Source organism: Rhinolophus sinicus, linkage group LG02 (genome assembly GCF_036562045.2).
Source record: "Rhinolophus sinicus isolate RSC01 linkage group LG02, ASM3656204v1, whole genome shotgun sequence".
In the NCBI taxonomy this organism is placed as follows: Eukaryota; Metazoa; Chordata; class Mammalia; order Chiroptera; family Rhinolophidae; genus Rhinolophus; species Rhinolophus sinicus.
Window position 1 is genome coordinate 172,658,872 of NC_133752.1, and position 25,810 is coordinate 172,684,681.

The following is a 25,810-nucleotide window of genomic DNA, read 5'->3' on the forward strand; positions in this document are numbered from 1 at the left end:
CCCTGTACACAGAGTTCTCAATCAATACTAATTTGTCAAGATATTAATTATTTATGATAAGATTAAGTAAATGAGAAAGTATAAGAAGGAAACCAGAAGCTAAAGAGAGGATAAATGAGAGAATTCAACAAGGGAATTATTTATTCCTATTTAGTACTTGATATCTGTCCCAATTCTTCCCTCCTATGGTGTGGGGCACAGCAGGAGAAAAATCCTTCTTTGACCCCAGGGCTTCCTAATTCTCTCCGTGAATTTAGTTCATGCTTGGCTCAAGAAGAGAACTGCTCAGCTGTTATTTGGTGATCAAAATTCTAAAAGCTGCTCAAAATTTGTCAGAGCTGAAAAAAAGAGTGGTGATCGCAAGCTACTGAGCTCCCCTGTGCTTTACTGCCAGACAGGGGTGGCCAGCTAGGGCAGAACAGTCTCAACATCTGTAGCGCATTGCTATTGATTTCCATGGGCCAACAATATTGTTTGCTATCGGTTGATACCACGGCATCATCGTTAAAATGCGAAAACCTGGGCGTAGAAAGGAAGATCAATGCAAGTCAATGACGGAGTCAAGGCAAGAATATCATGTCTTGCAATTTTATCCTATTTGCTCAAGTCACTTGATGTCGTCACGCCCCCTCTTGGATAGCCAGGTCACGACCTTAGCTCAGGATATGAGACTTGCTAAATGCAAGGGCATAAATCAGGCCAACTTCTAGCCACATCTTTTTGTGAGTATATAAGACTATCTGTTTCATGTTTTCCTGACTTTTCTTATCCAGTTAGGCAATTAGCGGGAGGGAGGGGGAGCAGGCACGTTTTGCCTCACTGAAGACCTAACGCATCCCATCCCATTCTTCAGGGTATCTACAGCTGCATCCATGGAGTAGCTATTGAGGAGCGCCAGTCCGTGATGAATTCCCCCACCGCGACCATGAACAACACACACTCCAACATCCTGCGCCTGCTCCGCACCGCCAAGAACATGGCTAACCTGTCAGGTGTGAACGGCTCCCCACAGAGCGCCCTAGACTTCATCCGTCGCGAGTCATCCGTCTATGACATCTCTGAGCACCGCCGCAGCTTCACGCATTCCGACTGCAAATCCTACAACAATCCTCCCTGCGAGGAGAACCTCTTCAGTGACTACATCAGTGAAGTGGAGAGAACTTTCGGTAACCTGCAGCTGAAGGATAGCAACGTCTACCAAGACCACTATCACCACCACCACCGGCCCCACAGCATCGGCAGCGCCAGCTCCATCGACGGGCTCTACGACTGTGACAACCCACCCTTCACCACGCAGCCAAGGTCCATCAGCAAGAAGCCCCTGGACATTGGCCTACCCTCCGCCAAACACAGTCAGCTAAGTGACCTGTACGGCAAGTTCTCCTTCAAGAACGACCGCTACAGTGGCCATGATGACTTGATCCGCTCTGACGTGTCTGACATCTCCACCCACACCGTCACCTATGGAAACATTGAGGGCAACGCCGCCAAGAGGCGAAAGCAGCAATACAAGGACAGCCTGAAGAAGCGGCCCGCCTCCGCCAAGTCCCGGCGGGAATTTGATGAGATCGAGCTGGCCTACCGTCGCCGGCCACCACGCTCCCCCGACCACAAGCGCTACTTCAGGGACAAGGAAGGGCTGCGGGACTTCTACCTGGACCAGTTCCGCCCAAAGGAGAACTCATCCCACTGGGAACACGTGGACCTGACCGATATCTACAAGGAGCGGAGTGACGACTTTAAGCGGGACTCGGTCAGTGGAGGGGGGCCCTGTACCAACAGGTCTCACCTCAAACACGGCACAGGGGACAAACACGGCGTGGTCAGCGGGGTCCCGGCACCTTGGGAGAAGAACCTGACCAACGTGGAGTGGGAGGACCGCTCCGGGGGCAACTTCTGCCGCAGCTGCCCCTCAAAGCTGCACAACTACTCCACGTCCGTGGCGGGGCAGAACTCGGGTCGGCAGGCGTGCATCCGATGTGAGGCTTGCAAGAAAGCAGGGAACCTGTACGACATCAGCGAGGACAACTCCCTGCAGGAGCTGGACCAGCCGGCTGCCCCGGTGGCGGTGACGTCAAACGCCTCCACCACCAAGTACCCCCAGAGCCCGACTAACTCCAAGGCCCAGAAGAAGAGCCGAAACAAACTGCGCCGGCAGCACTCCTACGACACCTTCGTGGACCTGCAGAAGGAAGAAGCCGCTTTGGCCCCGCGCAGCGTGAGCCTGAAAGACAAGGGCCGTTTCGTGGATGGGAGTCCCTACGCCCACATGTTTGAGATGCCAGCTGGTGAGAGCACCTTTGCCAACAACAAGTCCTCAGTGCCCACTGCCGGACACCACCACCACAACAACCCTGGCAGCGGCTTCATGCTCAGCAAGTCACTCTACCCTGACCGGGTCACGCAAAACCCTTTCATCCCCACTTTTGGGGATGACCAGTGCTTGCTCCACGGCAGCAAATCCTACTTCTTCAGGCAGCCCACGGTGGCGGGGGCGCCGAAGGCCAGGCCAGACTTCCGTGCCCTTGTCACCAACAAGCCGGTGGTCTCAGCCCTCCATGGGGCTGTGCCAGGCCGTTTCCAGAAAGACATCTGTATAGGGAACCAGTCCAACCCCTGTGTGCCTAACAACAAAAACCCCAGGGCTTTCAATGGCTCCAGCAATGGTCATGTTTATGAGAAACTTTCTAGTATTGAGTCTGATGTCTGAGTGAGGGAAGAGAGGTTAAGGTGGGTATGGGAGGGTAGGGCTGTGGGCGTGCCGTGCACATGTCACGGAGGGTGACAGGGGTGAACTTGGTTCCCATTTGCTCCTTTCTTGTTCTAATTTATTTCCGGGATCCTGGAGTTCTGATTCTTTCTGAGGGCAACCCTGGTGACCAGCACCATCTCTCCTCCCTTTCCATTTCATTCGTCCTTCCCTCATCTGTCAGTCATTCCTGTTCCCATGAAAGGATGCAATGGACTTGCTCAGGATGGGAGGGCGAAGTGGAGAAAGGAAGTGGCTGCTTGTGAGCTTCCTCCTCGCATGGAAGGACTCTGTTACCCACTTTGAGTGAAGCAAGGAGAAGCAAAAGAAGGCCACACGAGCACAGGATAGCCCTTCCCAAACTGATCTTTATGTTTAGGTGAGGAAGCAAAAGCATTCCAATAAGACCATTTAGCTTATTTGCCTGTGAATGAAAAGAGGCTTTTGCTAAATTCTTGTTGCTTAGATGGCATTTGTTTAGGGATCATGTACCAAGCAGAGGGTAGGAGGCCATGTGTGTTGGTGTATAAGCCAAAAAAAGTTTGCTTCAATTCCATGAGACTCATTAGTGGTGAACTGGAATGAGAGGTCATTGGTGGGTGATGGAAAGTATATCATAGCAGTCTTTCGTGATGCATTAGCGACAAGAGAGAATGGACTGCATGTGCATGTGTGTCCATATACACTTGCACATGTGTAGTCTATACATGTATGTAGTCAGAGGCCTATAATGTAGAGAAGGCAAACTTGACACTTGCTTCTTTCAATATCCCTAAGCAATATGCCTGTTTTGGCTTATATACAAACAGAAATGGTCGTATGTTACCTGAATTTTCGCTGTCTCTCCCCTTTACCCTTCCTGAATGAGGAAAATGGAAGTACTTGATGGAGAAGATTCTGTGGCCTAGACAAAAAAAGGTGGTGAACAATCCCACAAGAGCAAGGTACAAAGTAATTCCTCCACTTGCCAATACTTAAAACCAGTTTTGGCCAAAAACTTTCCAGGAAGGCTAAAGGGAAAGAGATGTAGCCATGATTCTTTCACCCACGCTTGAGAACAAAAGATTCTACAAAGCTCCTTTGAGCTTTTTAGACTCCCAGCTGGTCAAGGTTTGGGGAGGAGCTAAGTAAGGCTTTGAAGAATAGAAGAGCCATTTGTGATAGGGTAAGTGAGAGAGGGGGATGTTTTCAATGCTTTGATCCCTTCTTACTTAACCTGGAGCTAGAAGAGCAGGCTCGTTTCCCCAGAATTGATCACAACTAACAGGGAACAGATAGTTAAGAGGAATGAGCTTGCTCATGAGTTTAGCTCGGGAGGTGCGGAGAAAAGGAAAGAGATTTGAAAGTGGGGAGGGTAAGAGGGGTGGGACTGCCCCACTATCCTGTTGGGTCTGGCTCCCTGAGACTGTGTCATTGAGCTCAGAGTGAACACTCTCAGTAGAAGCCCATCCACCTTCCTGCAACACCTCCTTTCCCTCCCAGATTGTACCACTCAAGATACATATATATATATATATATATATATATATATATATATATATATATATATATATGGAATATATATGAACTCCAGGGATGAGGGTGCTGGCAGGTATGATGCCTCTTTCACTAAAAGTTGAAAACTTGAGAGGGGAAATGAGTATTTGTCACTGCCAGTCCTGAAACTTGGGGTAGGGGTGTTCTATGGGTCAGTTCCTCTGTCCTGCCATCCTCCCCTTACACAGAGTGGCAGCCAAAGAGCCACAGGTCTGTTTGGAAGCTTGACTGCAGGATCTCCATGTTGCACACAGGACACATAAACCAGAAAGGTGCTCATCCTCCTCTGGAAGGAAGCTGCCATGTTTCTTCAAGTCACACCCTCCAGGGCTGCTCTTTGCCTTCTGTTTGCCCTGACTCACTACCATTCCTCATTCCCCACCCTTGACTGCTGTCCCCACCCTCCTCCTTGATTTTTACCTCAGTATCTTTCATTTTAAAGCCAACTGAAGGCCTTGTAAAGCTGTGTTTTCTTTCTAAAATGAACCTGGGGACAAGGGGCTGAACCTCTCACAAATTTGGAGAGAGGAGCGCGGAGCGCTTTACTTTAGATTCAAAGGAAGACTTTAAGAGAGAGGGCAGAGGGCGTGAGGCGTCTCCAGGAGGAAGAAGGAGAGGGCCGTATAAACGTTGCTTCACCCTGACTCTGTCCAAGGTCAGGGGTTCCTCCCCTCATTCTTCCTCTTACCTCACCCCTTTCAAATAAAAAACCAAACCAACTAACCTAGCGAACAGCAATCTAGAACAAAGGGGGCTCTGTCAGTCTCCACTGGTGACAGAAATCAAGATGGTGTTTATTTCATATGTAAATATTTTGTTTTCTAATTAATTTTGTATAGATAAAGTGTTCTCTTGTGAGTATCCAGGGTGTTGGGCTGGAGGGAGTGGGGTGGGGATGGGAATGAAGGGGAAAAGTGTTTTGTTATGGGTTTTCATTTTCCACTAGGGAATTGTTTTGTATGGCTTTTGCTTCAGCGTGTCTGGAAAAAAAGTGAATGCTAATAGAGGCCACTGTGGTGAAAAAGCCAGGGAAAGGTAATTTGTGTCCATGCCTCCCTACCTCACTGGTCTTCTTATCGGTCCGTGGGGAGTGTGAGCCCATCGGCCTGGGCTCCACACAGGGCCCATTCTGGCTCTAAGCAAAGCCTGGGTCCAGCTCCTGTCTTCTAAGTAGACTATAGATTACCAGTATTCCATGCAAAGTCAAGCTGGTGGCACCATATTTTCCTTGTCAGCACCTAGGGTAGGAAAGATTCCCAAGGGGTCTTAAACCAGAATTGAGGTCAAAGGAACCTCTCATTCTTGGTGTGGCTGAGAGGTTTTAGGAATCTCAGTCCTAAGAAATCTCCCAGCAGCCCCCTCTTATGTTTAACAACCATGGCAGTCACTGTGACTCTTCTTCCTAGTACCTGGGCACTGGCCCTCTCCCCGCCCCCACCCTCACTCCTTGGAAATCCACACTGCAAGCACACCTAGAAAATTCCCACTAGGTCTACTTTTTGAAGCATGTGATATATCTGATTACAGGATGGTAGCACTGGATGCCTGTCTTACAAATTCACATGCTGTTCTGAAAAGATGACCAGATCTCAAAACCCAGTGGCCAGGTGATTCTCTTAGAATGGTTGCAGAGTTTGGTTTTAGAGATAGAAGGGTGGGTATGTGAGGGATGATGCCAATAGTGATTTTATATTTGCCTGTCCTCATTTCTGCCATCAGGAAAGTGCTGTTTGCCTCAAGCCAGGTATTCACAACCTGACTTTGGGTTAGCCAGACAAATAGAATGTCTTTCATTGGTCTGTTGGCCTTGCAAATATTAGCAGCCTCTCCCTCTTTACCACAGGATGAAATTTCCAAATCTATTTACCCAAGATATTACATTACATTTTTTTCCTATGCTCCCATCATCAAAAGCTGTCAGCTGGATAATTTTATTTTTCTAAACCCCTTCTTTGGCCCCAGTTAGTCCCTTCTCTTCAACTGGATGGTTGAATTGGGACCAAGTAAAATATTCATGGCCTGCTCAAGAAAGCTTAAAGAACGGAAGGCTGAGCATTGTCAAGTTCTAGATATTATTTCATTCCAAAATAACAAACCAGTAAAATGCATGAGGATGAATTTGGCAGTAAGCCCCAACTGTTCCACAGATGGGTCTGCACAAGACCCAATCTATTCAAAACTGAGATTCCACCAACACTTCAAGAACACCAATTGTTCCAATTTTCTTTAGAATTCATGCTTTCTATCTTTTTGTGTCCTCTGTCATTTCCTTTCACTGTGGAAGTTAGTTGGTGGGTGTGGTCCTATATCTCTCCTTTCAGGGGTGATGCTTAAATCTCAGCATTTCCACCAACGTCAGATAATCTGACCCTTGTATTTGCCCAAGTCAAGAATGTGCATATGCACACCTTCAGAGTGATGCATGTACAGTGGACCTTGTAATTTCAAAATTTGTCACTGTGTATTCTCATCCAGAATGTGGGAAATATCCTCGGTGTGGATTTCCTTGTATTGGCCACCCATGTTGTGATTGGGGGGTGAAAAATCCCAAATGATTCCATTAAGTGTTGGTCAGTAGTACCAAAATGCATGTGTAATGTGATAAAATAGGAGTCATCTATATAATTAAGTGAATATCATCTGCCCAGTCTTTCGTGGCCATCAAGAGTTGCCCAAGGTGCAAATCTCTGCATAGGTGGTGAAGAAACTGTGTTACCAAAACTGCAGCGTGCTGGTCACCTGCACATCTTATTTAAGAAGTAGGGTTTCTTTGGTTGGTTGGTTGGTTGGTTGGCTTAGTTAGTTCAAGATTTAGGGACAGAATAACCAGATTGTTTGGGCAATAGCTTTTGGAAAAAGCTGTTCAGAACTCACTTTATTCTTTTAATCCCCATCTCTCTGAAAAAAGCCCCGTCATTGCTTGATACCCTGTGTGTGTCTGCTTGGTGTGTTAGGAATGATTCAGATGTATGCATACATAATGCAACTGCAGTGCTGTTGATGAATGCATTAGCATTTCCAGGTATTGTGGCCATAACTTATGTGCTCTCTGAGCCCAAAGCCATATAAGAAATGTGTGCTCAGTAGACTTCCAAATACTTTGGTAGAGCATTTGCTTTCTTCACTTGAGTGTCAGAGACTCCCCTTCTTGCCTAGGGAACTCTTTATGAATGAGGAGCAGCTACAAGTGGACAATGATACTGGAATGGATCTGGCCTCACAAATAGTATGGTCCATGGTGTGAGTTCAGAGATCCTGAGACGACCCTCCCTTTTCATTCCTCACCCTACTCCAACTACTGGCTCCCCACACAGATTTACTCCTTTAACACTGAGCTGCTCATTTCTCATTTAAATGAAACCAGGAAGGGTGACATATTAAGCCATATTAGGGATTTATACACTTACACATCTAGTGTACATTAGGAATCTCATTTCTTTTCCTCGGAATAAAGTAATGGTACAGGAGAAGACAGAGAGAGTGACAAAGTAGGGAGTAAAGATACAGGTTCTGGAGCATAAAGGCATTTAAACCATCTTATCCTCCACCTGCTTTTATTTAAGGCTCATATGACACAGGAATAGGACTCCTGACTAGGAATTATTTTCAATAAGCAATCACATGAATGTGTACTTTATGAATTTCTGAATTTAATACCTTGTAGGGCAGGTTAAAGACTATGATCTTTCCTATAGAAAATGGAAGACTGATGTTTCTCCTCCATTACAAGTTACTAGATGGACAGCTAGAAAGATCAAATTCAATTAATATTATGATAATAAAAAGTTGTTGTAATGATCTGTTCTCTGTTCCAGTTCAATTAATCTTCCAATTTAGCTGAGTGGTTCTGTATATTATACTTCCCCACCTCCATAGTGGGTGCCCAATGGTCCCAACACACAACTAACTGTTGAGGAGCTACTGGACTACCAGGTGCTACTAATCAGTGGGCAATTGTTTTTTAACCCTACCAGATGTTTGGGACATCACTAGAATGTAGATTTGTCAGTTTGAGAATTTCTAATCCTCTAGATCGGGGATTCCATTCTAGCTTTGGGGTTCCAGTATCGTATAAAATCACAGACTATCTAAATACATCCTACTTCCATCTCGTTCCAATCACATTGACTCAATCATGCAGGAGCCCTATGGGTTCTATGACTTAAGGTATATAGACTTATTCTATCCTCTTGATCAAGAACCACCCTCCCCCACCCAAAAACAAACAAATAAATAAATAAATAAAAACTTAAAGTCAATGTTATTTCCATGCCTTGGAGAGGTTAGTGAAGTTTGGGACCTCTAATTTGCAATATGGATGCAAAGAAAAGGAATTTTGCCCAAAGAATGATAGGTTTGGATATCAGTACTGGGAATAAGTAGCAAAAGTTAGAAATCATCCACATTTCTCTGCCAGTGTGTCCATTTGCATCCATCTCAGAGCTCCTTACAGTGAATTTCTGGCTCTGTTCTGTGCTTTAAAACATAATTGCTGATGTGTGTGTGGGGATGAGGACTCCTGATGAGAACTGAAGGTGGAAAGCAGAGTGGATGAGTAGAATTTCCCACAGCCTTGAGACTCCGATATGTAGAACCTGTGTTTTGGCAAAGGTAAAAGAAATGGGACTCAGTGCAAGGATTAGGGTACAATTATAAAGCACAATACTGAGCCCACTATAAAACTGTTATTTTAAAGATTTGGTCTCCACACTTTAAACCTGAACTGTCTTTATTTGTAAGTATTTTAGCATTATGATTTAGCAGGTAGAACAAATTCTAGTACTATATAGGAGGGGAAAAAAATAAAAGCTCTTTAATGTAGCTTTAGAATTAAATATGTTAATTCAATTAAGCCAATGTCTATTGAGCATATACTATGCCTCTGGGCTGGTGCTGTGAAGAATAAAAAAAATTTTTAATGGAGTATATTATACTCATGTATAATATATTAATGCAAAAGTATAAAATATTTAAATGTATATAGTATATATGCATAAATAAGTGTGCATAAATTAATATCTTTATACATGTGAGTTTATTTTTTTTCTGGTTTCAGGGTATCAGTCAAAGATATTATCCATTATGTTATTTTTAAAAACACTGCAGAGATTCAGCTCTCCCTGTCATGGCCAGGCCTGGACCTCTTCTCTTGGGAATTCCACCTGCCAGAGGTAAAACTCTGAAATTCCCTCTCTGGCTGCAACTTTGCATTTTCTGTATCTCATCTGCCTTTCTTCAAGCTCCGTCTGTTGTTCTGGTCCATAAACCCTTCTGGCTTCATGCACTCCCCTCTTTGGTCTAATCCCATGTGCACCCACATGGACAGTACTCTCACCAGCAACCTCTTCTTCCTCTTGCCTTCCATCTCCAATAGCAGAAGGTCTTAAACTAATGCTGAAGAACACAAAGTCGACCCATCTAATCTCATCTGGACCCTACCCAGCTTGGACATCTTTTTATTTCTCCAATATTGATTCCACGTTACATCCTCTAAGTGTTTGTTAAATTTATTCTTCATTTTCCCTTTCAGTTTTATCGAATGTCTTTCAACAGGCAGTCTTTCCTACCATGCTACTAAGAAAAGATAACTGATTTTTGAATTCTCATGTAACCTCTCCTCTCTACTTCACATTTCTCCTGTCCTCATCTTTTCCATCCTCCCTCTCTGTCTCTGGTACATACCCTCTTACCTCTTCTAAGGTCCACTCCAGCCAATAGTACTTCTCTCGTTGTATCTTTAATTTCTTCCACACATCGGCCTACTAGCATATCCAAAAACAAATCCTACAACAATCTCGAAAAACAAATCTTCTCTCAATCCAACTAGAGTCTAGAATTCATGTCCTATCTCCATTTATCTTTTCACTTCCAAATTTCTCAAAAGGGTTGTCCTTCCTTCCTTCCTTCCTTCCTTCCTTCCTTCCTTCCTTCCTTCCTTCCTTCTTTCTTTCTTTCTTTCTTTCTTTCTTTCTTTCTTTCTTTCTTTCTTTCTTTCTTTCTTATCTAAGGCTCATGACTTGACTTTTAAAATTGGGCTACACTCTACCACTCTACTGAAAGAACTCTATGGCAACATTCCAACGAGCTTATTACAAAATCCAGAAACCATGTTTTCTTCTTGCACTTCAGCCTCATGGATATCAACCTAAACGTACTATCAGGAAGCAGCCCATTCTGGTTTTCATTCTGCCCTCTGGCCCTCTCTGTGTTCCCGCTCTTCCTCCTGTCCCATCAACATTGACTTGCCATGATTTTCCGAGTTTGACCTTCTTCTTCTCCTTATCTCCATGTTTTTGTAGCAATATTTCTTTCTTCCACAGCTTCAACAATTATCTGAATGAGGATGAACTCCATATCTTCAGCCCCCTTATGTTGGTTTGCAGGGATGGTCTTGGAAGTTAGTTATCCAGAAAGTGGGTGGAAATATGTGCATTAAGCTAAAGTTGGAAGTAGGGTCTAGGAGTAAAGATTTGTAATTCATCCTCATTTAAAGAATGAGACATTTGTCTCTTAACTTTCCTATACCAACTTTTTTTTTTCATCTTGTCTCTTCCCTTAAACTGCTCCCTTTACCCCAAATTCTCTCCTCCCTATCTCCCAGCTTACTCCCTTCTTGCATAATATCCATCTTCCTCTATACACATTTTCAAAGACCAGGACAAATGGACGTTCACCTTCCTTCATCTCTCATCCAAGTAAAAGCTATTTAGGCATTTTTTAAATACCCATGACACTTGAATTGTATGTCTCTGATGGCAACTATCACAGACCATCTTATTTTATAGCTATGTGGTTATATATCTCATCTCTCTTGATAGGTTATAAACTCCCGTTGGTCGGTGGCCACATATTTATTCATTTTTTTAATCTCCTATATCATTTACCAATGCATATTGTATATGGAAGGCACTAATAAATATTTGATATTATTATAAATTACAGTTGAAAAGGAGTCACTTTAGTTTGCCCACAGGATACTTGATCTGCAGTAAAATGTAAGATTGAGTCCCTCCATGTTTATCTCTGTATTTCTACACCTACCCAAAATCACAACAATACCCTACATGCATACGTTTCCATGCTACTTATTATTTCAAATGGGAGTTAGGATTTTTCTATGTTTTGCTTTGTCCTTTGAAGTTATTCTGTGACTATCTTACAGTTAGAAGAGTGTGCTTGGCATACATGTACACAAAGTAAGTGACAGAGGGACAGACTATGGAGGATATTGACCAAATGTTAGATATAAGGAGCTTTTCAGATGCTTTGAGAGGAGCTTGTCTCCAGATATTTCACCGAACTGAGTCTCTAACAATGTAACCTATGCTGAGATTGAACTCTCTCTGACCCAGTCTGTAGCTTTCTTCTTTTTTTGTAATTAACTCTTGTAGTACCAGAAGGACCATGCCACTGTTCAAGCTCACTGATCACATAGCCGTATGGACACCACGTGCTGGCCAGTGGGAGCGATGTATGATGCTGCATACTTGGTAGTGTCCACATCTGTATCTGTTTGAGGCCAGATGGGGCAACTGTCTGCGCTGCTCACAACCTTGTCTTCATATTTCTTTCCTGGGCTCTGTGGATTCTCACCCTTTCTGAAGCTCTGTATATAGGACAACTTTTCCAAAGGGAAGTTGAGAATTGAAGCAATTGAGTGCTTTATTTCAGATCTGTATATTTCAAATGAAAATAGGTTAGGATTTGAATGAGGTGGCTCAGAATTCTAGTTTCCAAAGTACTCATTTCTCTCTAAATGTGAAAGGATTCATTACCTTGGAGGAGATAACATCACCTCTGACCTTATGGTCCTCCTGTCCCTTTATTCTCTGAGCCCTAGTCACCCTCCCCCTGCCACCTTGATATTTCACTTAGCAATCTTTCCTATTCCTTCTAGTCAATTTGTTCCCCTAAAGAGAAAAACTAAAAAAAAAAAAACTAAAAAAAAAACTTGGAGTCTTGGAACTGGTACTGTCCTCTCACTACTGCTGGTAACTAATGTTCCCTTCTCCTGGCCAGTTTCCTCTATAAATCTCATTAAGTCATTGACCATCAATTATTCTCCTTTAGGAGGCATCTTCAGCCACGGTATGCTAATTTAAGGCATACTATAGAGAACTGAATGCAAATATGTTTCATGCAGCTACAAGTCTCTTCAAAAAAGTGAACAAATCCATTCTTTGTCAAGACAGGAGTGGGGTATAGGAATTATTATTGACAAGGTGAGCAAAATATGACAACTTTCAGAAACGCTGATGAAAATTAAAATGTATGTTTAGAGGGAGAATTTTTCTTCTCAAAATTCCTGTTAGGTCTAGACAGCTCTGTTTCTGGGAATGGGGAGAGTTAACATTTTAGAGCAAAAGCAAGCTTATTGTATAATGAGATTTCATATATATATATATATATATATATATATATATATATATATATATAACATAATATATAAATATTTATATATTGGTTTATATATATATTGTTTCATATAGATATAGGTATATGAAACAAATAGTCTGAAAATAGCCAGTAGAAGGGTAGGAAGGCAGCTATCCTCAGGAAGAAGGACATTCATGAATCTGTTGGATCAATAGAATGAGGAAAATTCCAGGAAATTCAGAATGTATTCCAAAGGCAGTTTACTCATGAAGTGTTCATGTGAACTTTCTGCCTACCTGTAGACGTTGAGGGAAGATAGGAAGAGGGAGAAAGACAGGAAGTTTGCAATGGAGTGTCCCTTCACATCACAACTACAGCCAGGAGCCTGCCCCTGAGTCTCTTGGTTGCCCCCTGGGTTGCTAGTTCTGAGGATAGCTTCATAAAAAGCAAGACCTGAAGTGAATGACCTTCCAGATGCCTCTTCTTTTAGTCACTCCCAGGAAGCCATAGCTCCTCAAACATGGAGCTTGTTTCCTGGACATAATTGGACTGAGGAGAGAATTACATTTATTGTTCTCCGTTTTCACTTGTAACCTGAGATGCAGCAGGAGGGAAAATAAGAAATTTTTTAAAAATCCAAAAGCACTTTCTGAGGGCTACCTTCACACCCATGTGTAAACTGGAGGTTGTTCGATCAATGTCAAAAACTACCAGGGAAGGTAACAGCTGTCCAGGACAGTGCTAGGAAACAGGAACCACAGCACAGCTGTCTTCAGCTGTAACTGTGCCCACCCTGGGATGAGTGAGGAACCTGGATCCAACCAAATCTGTGAGGTCCTGATTGTCCAGAGGGAGTCAGTGTCCAGGCTGTGCCCACTACACTGCAGCACCCAGGGAGCCCCTAATATCGCTCCACCACCTCTACCCACAGAATCTAAGCCGCCACACCAGGACTAGGTCTGTCCTCCTTGCATTAAGAGACTCACAATCTCTGAGATCTGACAGCAGTGCAGCTTCAGGGGATGTGGCCACAGGAATGTGAATGTACTGGGCTGCCTGCTTCTCTTAGATAAGGACGTTACCTGTTTTCAGAAGGAACTTGAAAAAGTAAAAAACAAGCATGCCTACCTGAAACCTCAGTCATATTCAGAAAAGTCTATGTAGATAACTCCCAATGTCATCGTCAGATTTTCATTATAATTGATCATTTTCTTTTGAAATCAAGAGCTATTTTAATGTTCTCTTTGGTTGTGACATAGGAACCATCTGCAAACCAGAGACTAGGCCATTATTGCTGCCTCTGCCTGAGTTGTGCCCTCAGTAACTTCTAAATTGCTCCCACAAATTCGCCCAAACAGCACAACTGCACCTAATTTGATCTCTTTGCTGTAAGCTCCCTCACACTTGTGCAGCTCCCCAGCACACACATACACACATACATATCCCACATACACGCTCCTAACAAATAGATCCCAAGTTGCCGATTTCAATCACTTTATGGAGGAACAGGGATGCATTATTGGTAGATAAAAGTGTTCATTTAGAACTTGATGGATGTCTTAGAGTTTTTTGAGCCAGTGTTTTCTCTTCTGCTCTACCTTGCCTGTGAATCACTGACACCTCCAGGTTTGACAGAAGCATCCAGGCTTTATGTGAAGGGAGTGTTGCCTTTTTTGTGTGTTGGAAGAACTTAGTTGTCCTGCCAACTGTCCTTATTTTACCGGATGGAATCTATGTGGTCTTCTGATGTCCTGTTAGTGGATCAGTGCTAAGAGGATATTGAGGCAGAAGCCAGTCTTCTCAAGACTAGACAGTCCCGTTGCTTAGACATGTTCATATCTATGTGTGCCCACATCTCTTCTTGATAAAATCATGAAAGGGCATGGACAGGTCCATCCTCAGGGGGATAGAATGGCACTATGTGCTTTGGGTGATTCAGTTGTTTTTTCCTCTCCCAGGGTCAGGAGCAGGAAAAATGGTGAGACTTCGCATCAGCAGGAAACAAGAAGGCTAGAGAAGCAGCCACGTAGAACGCTTATTGAGAAAAACATAAAACAGTAAAAATACCCTTTCTTTGATGTGAATGCAATTGGAAGTCAACAAGGACACTTACAGCTGTGTTTTCCCTCATTCATTGGTCATTTCTTGCCTTGTCTTATTGCTATTTCTCAGTTTAGGAATCTTGAGGTATTTTATGTCTTGAGTCAGCTTTGAGCAACTCACTCTCCCCCCACACACACACACACAGTTAGGATGAGAAATGGAAAGAGCACAGCGCTTGAACATGTGCATGGCATTTAATATTTCTAAACCAGAGCCCAACAAGTCTGGTACAATCTGTCCCCCTGCATTTTAATGACTAAGTACAGGGCCTGCTATGAATAACTGGGTACTTGGGATCCCAGTAAAGAGAACAATTTTGTTACTAGATTGCTTCTGAGACTCCTGAGCACTTTCAATGATCAGGGCAGTTACCTTGGTTATTTCTTGGTAGCACGCATAAGAAATGGACGGAGCACATAGAAATTTGAGGAGTCATTTCTTTAGCATTGTTAACTTAAGCCTCACGTGCAAAGGCCCTGAGCTATGGCAGTTTCTAGCCTAACTGCCCTTCCCCTCCTGGAAGAAGGATGGCGTTTTTAGGATCACCAGCAGCCCTCTTAGGCCTCCACCATGTTTAACCTGTGGTACATTTTGAGTAAATAAAGTCATTGGTATGTAGATGTGGGATAATTTACTGTAACCATTTCTCCAAATGGCCTCCTTTGGCAGGGAAAAATGATCGTGTTTTAATTTTACAGATGAAAAAGTTGAAGCACAGCAAAACTTGATGATTATATAGGTTATTCTTGGCAGGTTATATAGGAAATTCTTGGCAGAACCAAAACTTGCCTGAATTTCCAGCTTTCAGCCTAGCTCACTGAGTAATGATGCCTGAATTGTCCAGCTCACCTTAAGTGTTCAGCATCTAATGGTGAAGAAAAATCATGATTTATCCAGATCTTTCCCATGGAAATTTGTCTTCTTCACAGACCCAGACACGTATGCATACACACACACACCCTTCACATGAGACTACAGAAACAAGTCAGAAGGGGTAAGAACCAAGCAAGAGCTTTGAAAACCAGAAAGGGTAGAAAAGTTTCTGTAATAAAGAAAAGTTGAAGGCTGAATAACAAAAATGTTTTTGAATTTTGTGAGGTTAGACATTGTGAATAATTTTTTATTAAAAAAGATTTTTACGTAGCATGTAACCCACCCAAATAAAAGCTCAAGAAAAACTGAAACAGAGGATTTCTTTCAGAGTGCTACATGAGGAAGGGAGCCTTCAAAATGTGTGCAAGAAAGTCCTGGTACTCTGAAGGTGTCAATAGTTTTTGTCGGTCCATAGTGAGGAGGGCCACCTATGGGGAGAGTCCCCTAGATACTTCTTCTGGGGACCTCTCTGTAATTTTGTCAAGTTCAGAAACAAGCTGGATTCCAGCATTAAGGCATGAGTTAGTTCTGGAAGTAGAAGTAGAAGTATAAGGCAGTCACATACACAGTGAATTCCAGAAGAAAGGATCTATATCCCCCAGACCCATAATAAATAATTATTGCCTGCCTAAAACCTGAAGAAAGGGAGGCATGGGTATTGTAAAGACCAATAAAGATCTCCTGAGAATTCTTATGAAACCTTGATTTTGACCCAAGATTGCAATGCTGGGTTCTTTAAGCATCCAAGGGCCAGGGAATCCTGCAACCATCTTTTCTTGCAATCTACCCATTTATTGATAAATAGTATCAAGCTCAGGAAATCTTTCCAAAGAGGATAGTATCTTAATTTCTGCCACAGAGCATTCTATTTACAGATCATTCTGCTTATACTAAGAGCAGTGAAAGAGCTCTAACTGTCCTAGCTTAATGTAGACTTTTTTTTTCTATTTCATCAGTCCATCCTGTCCCTAGAGGTAAGATAGCAGAGGAAGTAGGAAGCTGGAAAAGTCCTGAAGTGGGTGAGTGAGGAGTCTTCTATACTAAATAAAATAAATACATAAATAAAATTGCACAGTATAGTCATTCCCAGAGCCTGTTTCAGGAGTTTGACTTCAGGAGAAGATATGGGCAGAGAGAGGAGAGGTAAGTTTTATTTCCATGTGTGGGAATGGTGTTAGGGAGGGTACCAGAACCCTCCTTAAGCTCAAAGTTTCTAATCAAGCCAACACAAATATCCTTTCTTTCCTTTTTGCCTCCCAATAGGCCACATGAAATCACGATGGTATCATTGTAAGCTAAGAAAGAGGGGCAAGGCTATTCTATTCGCATGAGTGTCATAGCAAATACCTGGATCATGACGCTCCTTAATGACACGGAAGAGGGCCAGCAGCTGAGGGCATTTGGGACACCTTAGTCCTCTGAGATGACGGTTCCCTGGTATGCTGCAGCTCTATTCATTGGAAGGAGGAAGTAACAAGATTCATGGGGACTCTAAGGGAGTGAAATACCAGAGAATTATTTAATCAAAATGACAGAGCTCTCATGCTTAGTTATTAAGATTACAGTAGAAATGAAACAGGCAACCTTCAAGCATAACCATCAATAGAACAGTTTACGGAAGCATCATGGAGGAATTGTTTTATAAACAAAATCCCCATTTGCACAAGACTAATGCTGTTAAGCCAAGAGTATACATAAAAAGAGGGCACCTTCCCATTTGGAGTAGATTTTAGTGCTGGACACTGGGTACCCTATGGAAAGGCAAAGTAGGGTCAAGTCCATTTCAGAGCCCAGGTCTGAGCTGAGCAGCAGCCTCCACATGAGCTCAAACTCCTTCTCGCTGAAACTGGGGGCAGAATGTAATTACTCTGATATTGTGGTTTTGATTTCTTCCCAACCCAGACTTGCCCATTTGATCATTGGCACCTGGACAGCTCATACCTCTCCTTGGACTTGCTTTCTGTAGCTTACATGAAGGAATAATCTGCATAATCCTGTTTGGGGAAGGCCTGGTTGAAGGAAAGGTAAATGAGACTAAGGACAAAATAACCATCTTCTGGGGCAGTTAGGATTGTTTTCTGATTCCCTTTGTTTCTTTTTCATTTTCTTTGCCACATGGTGGGGAAATCTACATGTTCATCACCCATCAAATATCCTACTGGTAAAGTTTGGTATGGGAATTCATAAAGAATAGAATCAGCATATGTCCTTCAAACTTAACAGTCTTTTATGTTCTTATTCTCTCCCACAGAGACATCTCGTCTTTGAGGTACTTGTTCTCCTCTTTCTTCTCCTGGGCAGTGATTATTCCTAAACAAATTTCAGTCATTGGTGCTGGACAAAAGAATGATAAATCATAATGGTAAATAGACCAAAATACCCATGCTTTTTAGCCATTGCAAAGTGGGTTTTATCACTGAGAATAGGCTTCCAGGTTCTTTACCTAGGACCTCATCCTCACCTCTCAGACTTCTTGGCAGCTCTCCTGGTTCTCCTTCATGGTCTCGGCTTCCCTCCTCCCCCTCTTCCCTATGAAGGTGGGATTAGTCCTTAAACTGCATTATCATCTATATTATTAGATTGTTAAAAGAAACTCTTGATAGTAATTTCTCATGGTTTTTCCACTATTTTTTAACTTGGGAATATAGAGAAGGTGAAAAAGAGAGTGATAAGCAAACAGGAAAGGTTTTATTACCAGACGCTTCAATTCAAGGTCAAGTGCTGGGAACTGCATTCCCTCCAGTGATAGCCTGCAGTTCTACTAGTGGAGAGGGGTGTGCTCTGGAATATTAAGCAACTTCTGTGAGAGTGTGCACCGGGGCTTTGACTGAGGTGCCTGTCATGTGCATGGAGGCATTTGGTGGTGGTTATTGTCTTCTCTCTTTCTTACTATTTTAAAGCACAGACCCTGCATGATGGTGGATGCTTAGGTTTCAGTTTGAACAGGTTGGTGATATAACAGCCCTAAAGCCACAGTGTTTCTAAATATTTCATCCAATGAGCTGTTGCACATGCTTTTTTAACCACTAATATTGTGTCTCTGTTGGAATGAGAGTGAGAGGTGGAATAGGAAACAGCTTCAGTGACAAGAAGACAAAAAGCTTTATTTTAAAAGATGCTATTCACAGAGCTGAGAATAATCTAGAAGCAAGGAAGGGAGAAGTAAGTAGAATGGTTTGGGGGTGAAGAGACAATGACACCCAGATGCTCTGGTTTATTCCATAAGAGGTTTGTTTACCATTCCCAATGAGCCCTGGCAGAAGGAGAAGCTGTTTGGTCAGAAAGCTGATTGGTCAGAATGCGGTGACAGACTGACTTTAGAGAGAGGCATCGGCTGCCTTCCAGGAAGGTGTTGCTGAGCGTTGCACCTTAACTCTTCAGAACTTTGTCTACAAACCTTTAGGGCCACTCCTCTCAAATTATTTCCATTCCCCAGTCAAGAATATTCTGAGTAGAAGAGACTTCGACCCATTATTATTACATTTACTTAAATTGGGAAGCCAGGGGCACTGAGGGGGACAAATTACATCTGGGGAAAAGGGGGAGCAGAACCTTTTGCTCAATTTTGGAAAAATTTTGGATCAAAAAGTTAGGTCACCTCTGACAGAAAAAATCTTTTAAATAAAATTATATCTTCCCATCTCCAGTGAAAACACCAGGTTTCTAATCTGATTACTATTTACTTCAGGAAGGAAATTGGTAGATTAGATTACAAATAGGCATTTACAGATTGATTTAATCCTGAGTCTTACACATATTAATATGGAATTTCCTGACACAGACATGATCTTTTAAGCTATAAAATATCATTGAAGGGCAATAGATCAAATGTTCTGAGCAAACCAGAAAGGCTGAAATGTTAAGTAATCCTCTGAAATGAATGAGTCTCTGTAGATTCTACTGCATCCACAAAGGATTAGGGAGTTAGGCAACCGAAGGAGAGGGGCAGAGAGCCACTGACTGAGACTCGAGGTCATTTCTTAATTATTGAAAAATGATAATAAACCCAAGAACAATTTTCAAATCAGAAGGGAGCATAGAAAGCAAGCTCTGTTCTTGTCATTTAGAAATTTGGTTAAAGTTTAGAATAAATATCCAGAATTTTTTTTTTTACTGAAACTCTCCTTTTGGAGACATTTGGCCTGCAGTGTAGGGGTATGTTTTGGAGAGATGATTTACTCATGCATTGATTTTTATTGAATGGAAACTTCATGCCAGGGATACAAACGTGAACACCATTAAGTCAAAAACCTCACAAAGGTTACATAGTGACAGAAAATAGACAAGAAGCAAAAAATATACTTCATGTCAGGCACTACAAAGTGCCATGAGAGAAATGAGGCAGATTAAGGGGGGTGGGGGATGATAGCATGAATGTGGGGTTATGTTTTATAGGGTAGACAGGAAAAGCTTCTACGAAAAGGTGACATTTAAGCAAAGGCTTAAAGGAAATGAAGGAGTGAGACTTGGAGCTTTCTTTGTGCAGGTTTTTCAGGAGAAAAGAAAGAAATGCAAAGGCCCTGAGGTCCAACCCCATGTTTGACATACTTGAGGAAGAGCCAGGAGACCAATAATTGAGGAAGAGAGTGTGAGAGCTGAGGTCAGGGAGGTGGTATTGACCCATGAGCCTTGTAGGCTATTGTAAGGATTTGACCTTTTACTAAGAGCAAATGAGGAGTCACTAGAAGGTTCTGAGTGAAGAGTTGTATGACGTGACTTCCATTTAAAAAGAAGCATTGTGACTACTGTGTTGAGAATATGCTGTGAGAGGGTTGGCAATAGAAGAAGCAGCTAGACCAGTTAGGAGGCTATGGGAATAATCCAGGTAAATGATAATGGCTTGAGCCATCGTTAACAGGGGAGGTGGTGAAAAGTGGTTGGATCTGGAAATATTTTATAAGGTTTGCTGACGAATTAGAGATCAAATAAGAGAAAGAAAATAATCAAGAATAACCCTAGAATTTTTGGCCTCCGCTATCAGAAGTTTGGAGTCACTGTTAATAAGACAAGAATCCTACAGGTGAAGTCAATTGGCAAGAGAGCCTCGTATTAAGTTTAAGATGTCCATGAGACATCCAAGTGGAGATGCTGATTGGCTATATGCACATGGAGTTTAGGGAAGAGGTAGAGCCTGAAGATACAAATTTGGAATTCATAGGCATTAGGATGGTATAATATTTGGAGCCATGAGACTGGCTCTAGGGAATGAGTTCAGACAGAAGAGACTGAGCCTGGGGAGATGTTCAGAGCCCCACAAGATGAGGAGGAACCATCCCTGGGAGGAATGGCCAGGGGTAAGTCAGGCTCTACCATGAGTAGTTAGTAGAATGAGATTATCTGGAAACATGGATCATTCCATGGATGACCTGAAAAAGAGCTGTTTCAGTGGCCTGGTGGGGACACAAGTATGATGGGGATGGGTTCAAGAAAGAGTGGGAGGGGAAAAAGTGGAGACGATATGAATGGGCAACTCTTTTAGCTTTTTTCTAAAGGGAACTAGAAATAATAGTAGATGATAAAGGATGTGAGATCTAAGGAGGGATTGTTTTTTTCAAGATGGGAGAAATAGCCTGTTTTATGCTGACCAGAAGGATCCAATAGAGAGGGAAAAATTGATGATGCTTAAGGAAAGGGGATAATCACTGGAGTGATGTTTTTCATGAAGTGGGGGAGGATGGGATCCAGGGCACACGTGGAGAGATTGATGTTAGGAGCCTAACCAGGTTGTTATAGTAACAGGACGCATATAGTGTATTTGGGCACAGATGCAGGTGGGTTGATAAATGTGCAGGTGGAAGTATGTCTTTTCTAAATGATCATTTTTAGTTCATCAGCTAAGAGTGAGTATTAGAGAATGGGTATTGGAGGTTTGGGAAGAGAAGAAAACATGAATCTCATGCAGCCATCCAGCAGAAGAGTAGAGACCAAGAAAATGTAGGAGACATGCTAAGTGGCCCAAAGGTATTACTCGAGGTTCTTATGGTCATGAGTTTGAAACAAATTTCAGGAATTTTTTCAGCTACATTCAGCTACCTGGAGTGGAGAGTTAGATTAGTAGGTTTGTGGTTTAAGGAGGTAAATGCAATGAAGGCAGCAAGAGACACAGAGTTAAGGGCAACTGCAGAGTAGTAATTATGATTGGTCATGAAATCTAAGCTGGGTGAGAGGAAAAGTGAGGATTTTTACGGAATTGGAACAATGAAATGTAGTGGGGAAGAAGATTGAAATGCTGAGATTGCCAAATTATTGAATCAGGTTCCAGAAAAAGAAATCTGGAAATTAGGAGCTGAGTCAGAGAGTGGGATGCTAGAGGCTTCTGTGACAGAGAGGTTGCAGTTATTGGTAGTGATGTGGTCTGGGGTTGGTGTGGGATGGTGGGCTGAGAGGTTAGGTGGACAGAAAGGTTATTGAAGGAGCAGAAGCCGAGGAACTGAGAGGTCAGGATGTGGGAATGGTGGTTTATGTGGCTATCGAAGTCAACGAAAATTATGATGGGGGTGGTATTGAAGACAGCGACAGGAAGGAGAGTGATTCAAGAATATTTAAATTACTGCTTCAAGTAAGGGAAGCAGCTACCTAGTATAGTCCACGTGCTTCAAAGCTGGTGTGTTCTGTTTTGATTTTTAAGGAAGAGAGAGGGAAGATAGCCTGAACATGGCAATGAGGGGCAAGGGAAGTACCGACTCTACCTCCAGGCCCAGTGGTATGGGGGATGTGGGAGAGAAATGCCTGCACTTGAGAGGGCTGAGAGCCACAGTCCCCAAGGAAGAGCCAAGTTTCAGTGAGAGCAAGGATGTGAAAGTAATTGTTAGGGCCGTGACTGAGGATGAACCCTGGATTAGGGGAAGGATTTGGGGAGTTCATAAAAGATGGAAAATGAGCACAGATGGGAGATGTACCTGGTCATTTGGGGATGAATGTCTGAGTGATGATAGATATTCTGGGAACTTGGGCTTCTCATGGTGACTGTCCCAAGCAAGACTTGCAGGCATTTTGGATCAGTCCAGATGGTCTCTTTGTCAGATTGAAGTGGTAAGGCTGCCGAGGACTGGGGGTAGCATCTTGCCAGTAGCACATGGGACTCTGGTACCTCTTCTTCAATCCTGATGTTTATTTGTTTAACTTCCACTAAAAGCTCTATTGCCATCTGTGGTAGGTCACTGCCTAGATATTAGCAAATGTGATCGTGGATTGAGGCTGCATTTTGACTGTTTGCCCTGGAAAGAACACATTTGCACAGTAAATCTTGTCCTTCATATTTTCAAGGCTCCCAACTAAGTTAGTTTCCTTGGGGAAATTATAATTCTTTGCTCACCTTTCTCCTCGTTTATCTTTTTAAAAAATCAAAGTAAAAGGATTGGAAAGCAGCTTTGCTTCTGCCCAATTCCGCTAAATGGAAGTTTTCTCTGACTGATCATTTTTATTTAGTATTTCCTTGTGGGACAGAGAGGAATAGTGGGACAGTAGTAAAATAAAATGATCAAAAGTCTTTAAAAGCCATGGGTGAGTGGTTTGGGAGATCAGGAGAGAGTTAGGGGGGAAAAGGGGCTCTTGAAAGTGGGGCTACATGAGAAGGGAACAAATGAAAGCTTTTAGGGAAGGCCTGAGAAAATCAGAAATTTGACCAAGGAGGCAGGGGAAAAAAATCCACTGTGCTGGCATTTGGAGATTTAGCAAGAGCAACCTAGAGTCTGCCCCCAGGAACATTCCACATACTTCTGACACAGATGGTGTGCTGATTTTAGTTTATTTCTTGTGCCCTTAAAAAAAAAAAAAAAGACTCATAATTTGAAAAAAGACAGAAGCTTTGCACCCATTCCTAGTGAGCTAGTTCTCCAAGCCTCCACAGAATCTTGAAGAAGGCATGGATTTGATCACAACTACTGCTGCTACTGGTTCAGCTTCTTTGTCCACCAGTAAAGGGACCCCTTAGCTTAGTCATGTCCTGCCTGGCATTTTCCCCAGAAGATTAAGTTGTGTTCATCCTGACTTGTCTCATGCCATGTCTTTAGTTCTTATATTGGAAGGCTATTGCAACCAACTCAAGGGGTTATACTGTACTTTGTACACTGAAGGCTAAAGAACCCGATTTAAGAAGGAAAATGGAAGTAAGGGAAGCTAACCAGGAATGCTGATGCCATGCCCTCTGTTTGCCTTCTCACCTCTGGAAATGCAGTCTTTCAAAGGTGAGCAGAAAAAATGTGGTTTCCATTCGCTCTGCCTCAGATTTCCCTTAGTTCAGGTTGCCTCCCATCCTAGTCAATTGGGTGCACCTGTTTGTTAAGGGAATTTGCAGAGAGTGGGGGGCAAATCTTCATAGGAGCTTTGTTACCCAGTGGACAGCCCAGCATTAATACTTTAGAGTAGCCCTGGTGCTTGTGGCAACATTTGAGAAGACTAGGTAGCAAGTGACAGAGATCAGAGAAGGGACAAGATAGGGCAATGAGTTCTTGTCCCTAAAGGCAAATCTCTTTTCCTCTGCTTGGCAGGGAACAGTGCTCCAGCATTGTCATAATTACACTTAGCCACAATGACGGGTGCGTGTGTGCGCCTGTGAGTGTGTGCACACGCAAATGTGTGTAAGTGTGAGGGGGTGATGATGGAAACTACAAAATATGAATCTCCTGTGGAGGTGGTTGCAAACTCAGAGCCTCACCTCACCAAGGTGACATGGTAGAGAGGGACGCGTTCACAGCTTCCCCAGTATGTAACCTCCCCAGGGAAAATGCAGAAGACACGGGCTTACCTTGGCTCTGTGAGGCCCAGATCCCACCCCGTTCCTGGGGCAGGCTCTCCTTCCTCTTGACTCTCAGATCCCCAGCCCATCCCCATCCAAGTTTGTTTTTTGTTTGTTTGTTTGTTTTGTTTTTGTTTTCTGTAAATATATATTTCTTATTTTGGACGTGCAGGGATCAATAGAGATTCTGGAGTGGGGGGAGGGGGCGATGACTGGGTTTTTTAATTTTTTTCCTTTCTCTCTTGGATTTTGGTGTTTGAACTTGAGAAAAAATAATTACAAGTATATATATAAGCAAATGACTTACCTTAAAAAAAGAAATAAGTTGATTTCATTCTTTTGATTTATCTTGTTTCTCATTGGGGTTGGGTGGGGGCGGGGGGTCTTTTGGGTGGAGGGCTTTTTTGTGAGCTGTATAGATTTCCAGTTTGGACTTGTTCAATTGATGCGGGAACAAAAATTAAAATGAATTTAAAAAAAAGACACAACATAAAAACAAGAAAAACTTTGTGATGTATAAAAGCTGTAAATAGTCAGATTCTTTCTCTTTTCTAATGGCAAATTATTTCTGTCACTTTATATTCAAAAAATAAAGAAACCTACCACAAATTATCAGGGTAAAAAAAATCCAGTATCAGAGTTTTTTTGGGGGCAGGGGGTCTTTGTGCTCTCTTTAACATGGCTTTAAAAACCTTGTTATAACAAGACGCTGTTTAGGAAAAACCCCTTTCCCAGTTGGTTTCTATGGTAGTCTGGGCTGATGAATCCAGTTGAGTTAGGAAATCTTTTTCTACTAGTTAATGCTGTCGTCTCTTGGTGAAGGGTTGGGGAAGAGTAAATGATTATGATCTAAAGCAACTTTTTAGTTTCCATAAGATTCTTTCTTTACTACGTAATAACTGTCATCTCCTTTTTTTTCCAGCATGGAACAATTTAAACACATTCAAAAGTAACAGAATGGTATAATGAACTTTCATGTAGTTGTCACCCAGCTTCAACAATTATCAACTTATGCCAGTTTTGTTTCAATCATTCCCCTATCCATTTCCCCTTCTATGTTGTTTTGAAGCCAATTCCATAATTGTATAATCTGTAAATATTTTACTATGAGACTCTAAAAATTAAGGACTCTATTTCAGAGTAAGCACAATCTCATTGTGACATCAAAATTTAGCAATAATTCCTAGATAGCAAATATACAGTTACTATTCAAATTTCCCATTGTCTCAGATGTAATAGTGCTTTACGGTTGTTCTTTTCATTACAAGCCAAATAATGTCCACAAAATTGGTTGCTATTTCTTAAATTTCATTTTACTCTATAGGTTCACCTCTTTTTTTTTTCTTTTCCTTGAAATGCATTTGTTAAAGAAATGGAGGCTTTTATCCTGTAGTTTCCCACAGTTGGATTTTGCTGTGGCATGCCCGTGGGTAATG

General features: G+C 42.5%; 1 protein-coding gene across 1 annotated transcript in view; it reads left to right on the forward strand.

Annotated features, from left to right (window-relative positions):
• The window catches only part of GRIN2B (glutamate ionotropic receptor NMDA type subunit 2B), a 420,579-nt gene extending 395,592 nt beyond the window's left edge, over positions 1-24,987 (forward strand). The window contains exon 15 of the mRNA XM_074325986.1: positions 854-24,987. Coding sequence (XP_074182087.1) covers positions 854-2,710 — 1,857 coding nt within the window. The 3' untranslated portion in view covers positions 2,711-24,987. The remainder of the gene's footprint in view (positions 1-853) is intronic.
• The last annotated feature ends 823 nt before the right edge of the window (positions 24,988-25,810 follow it).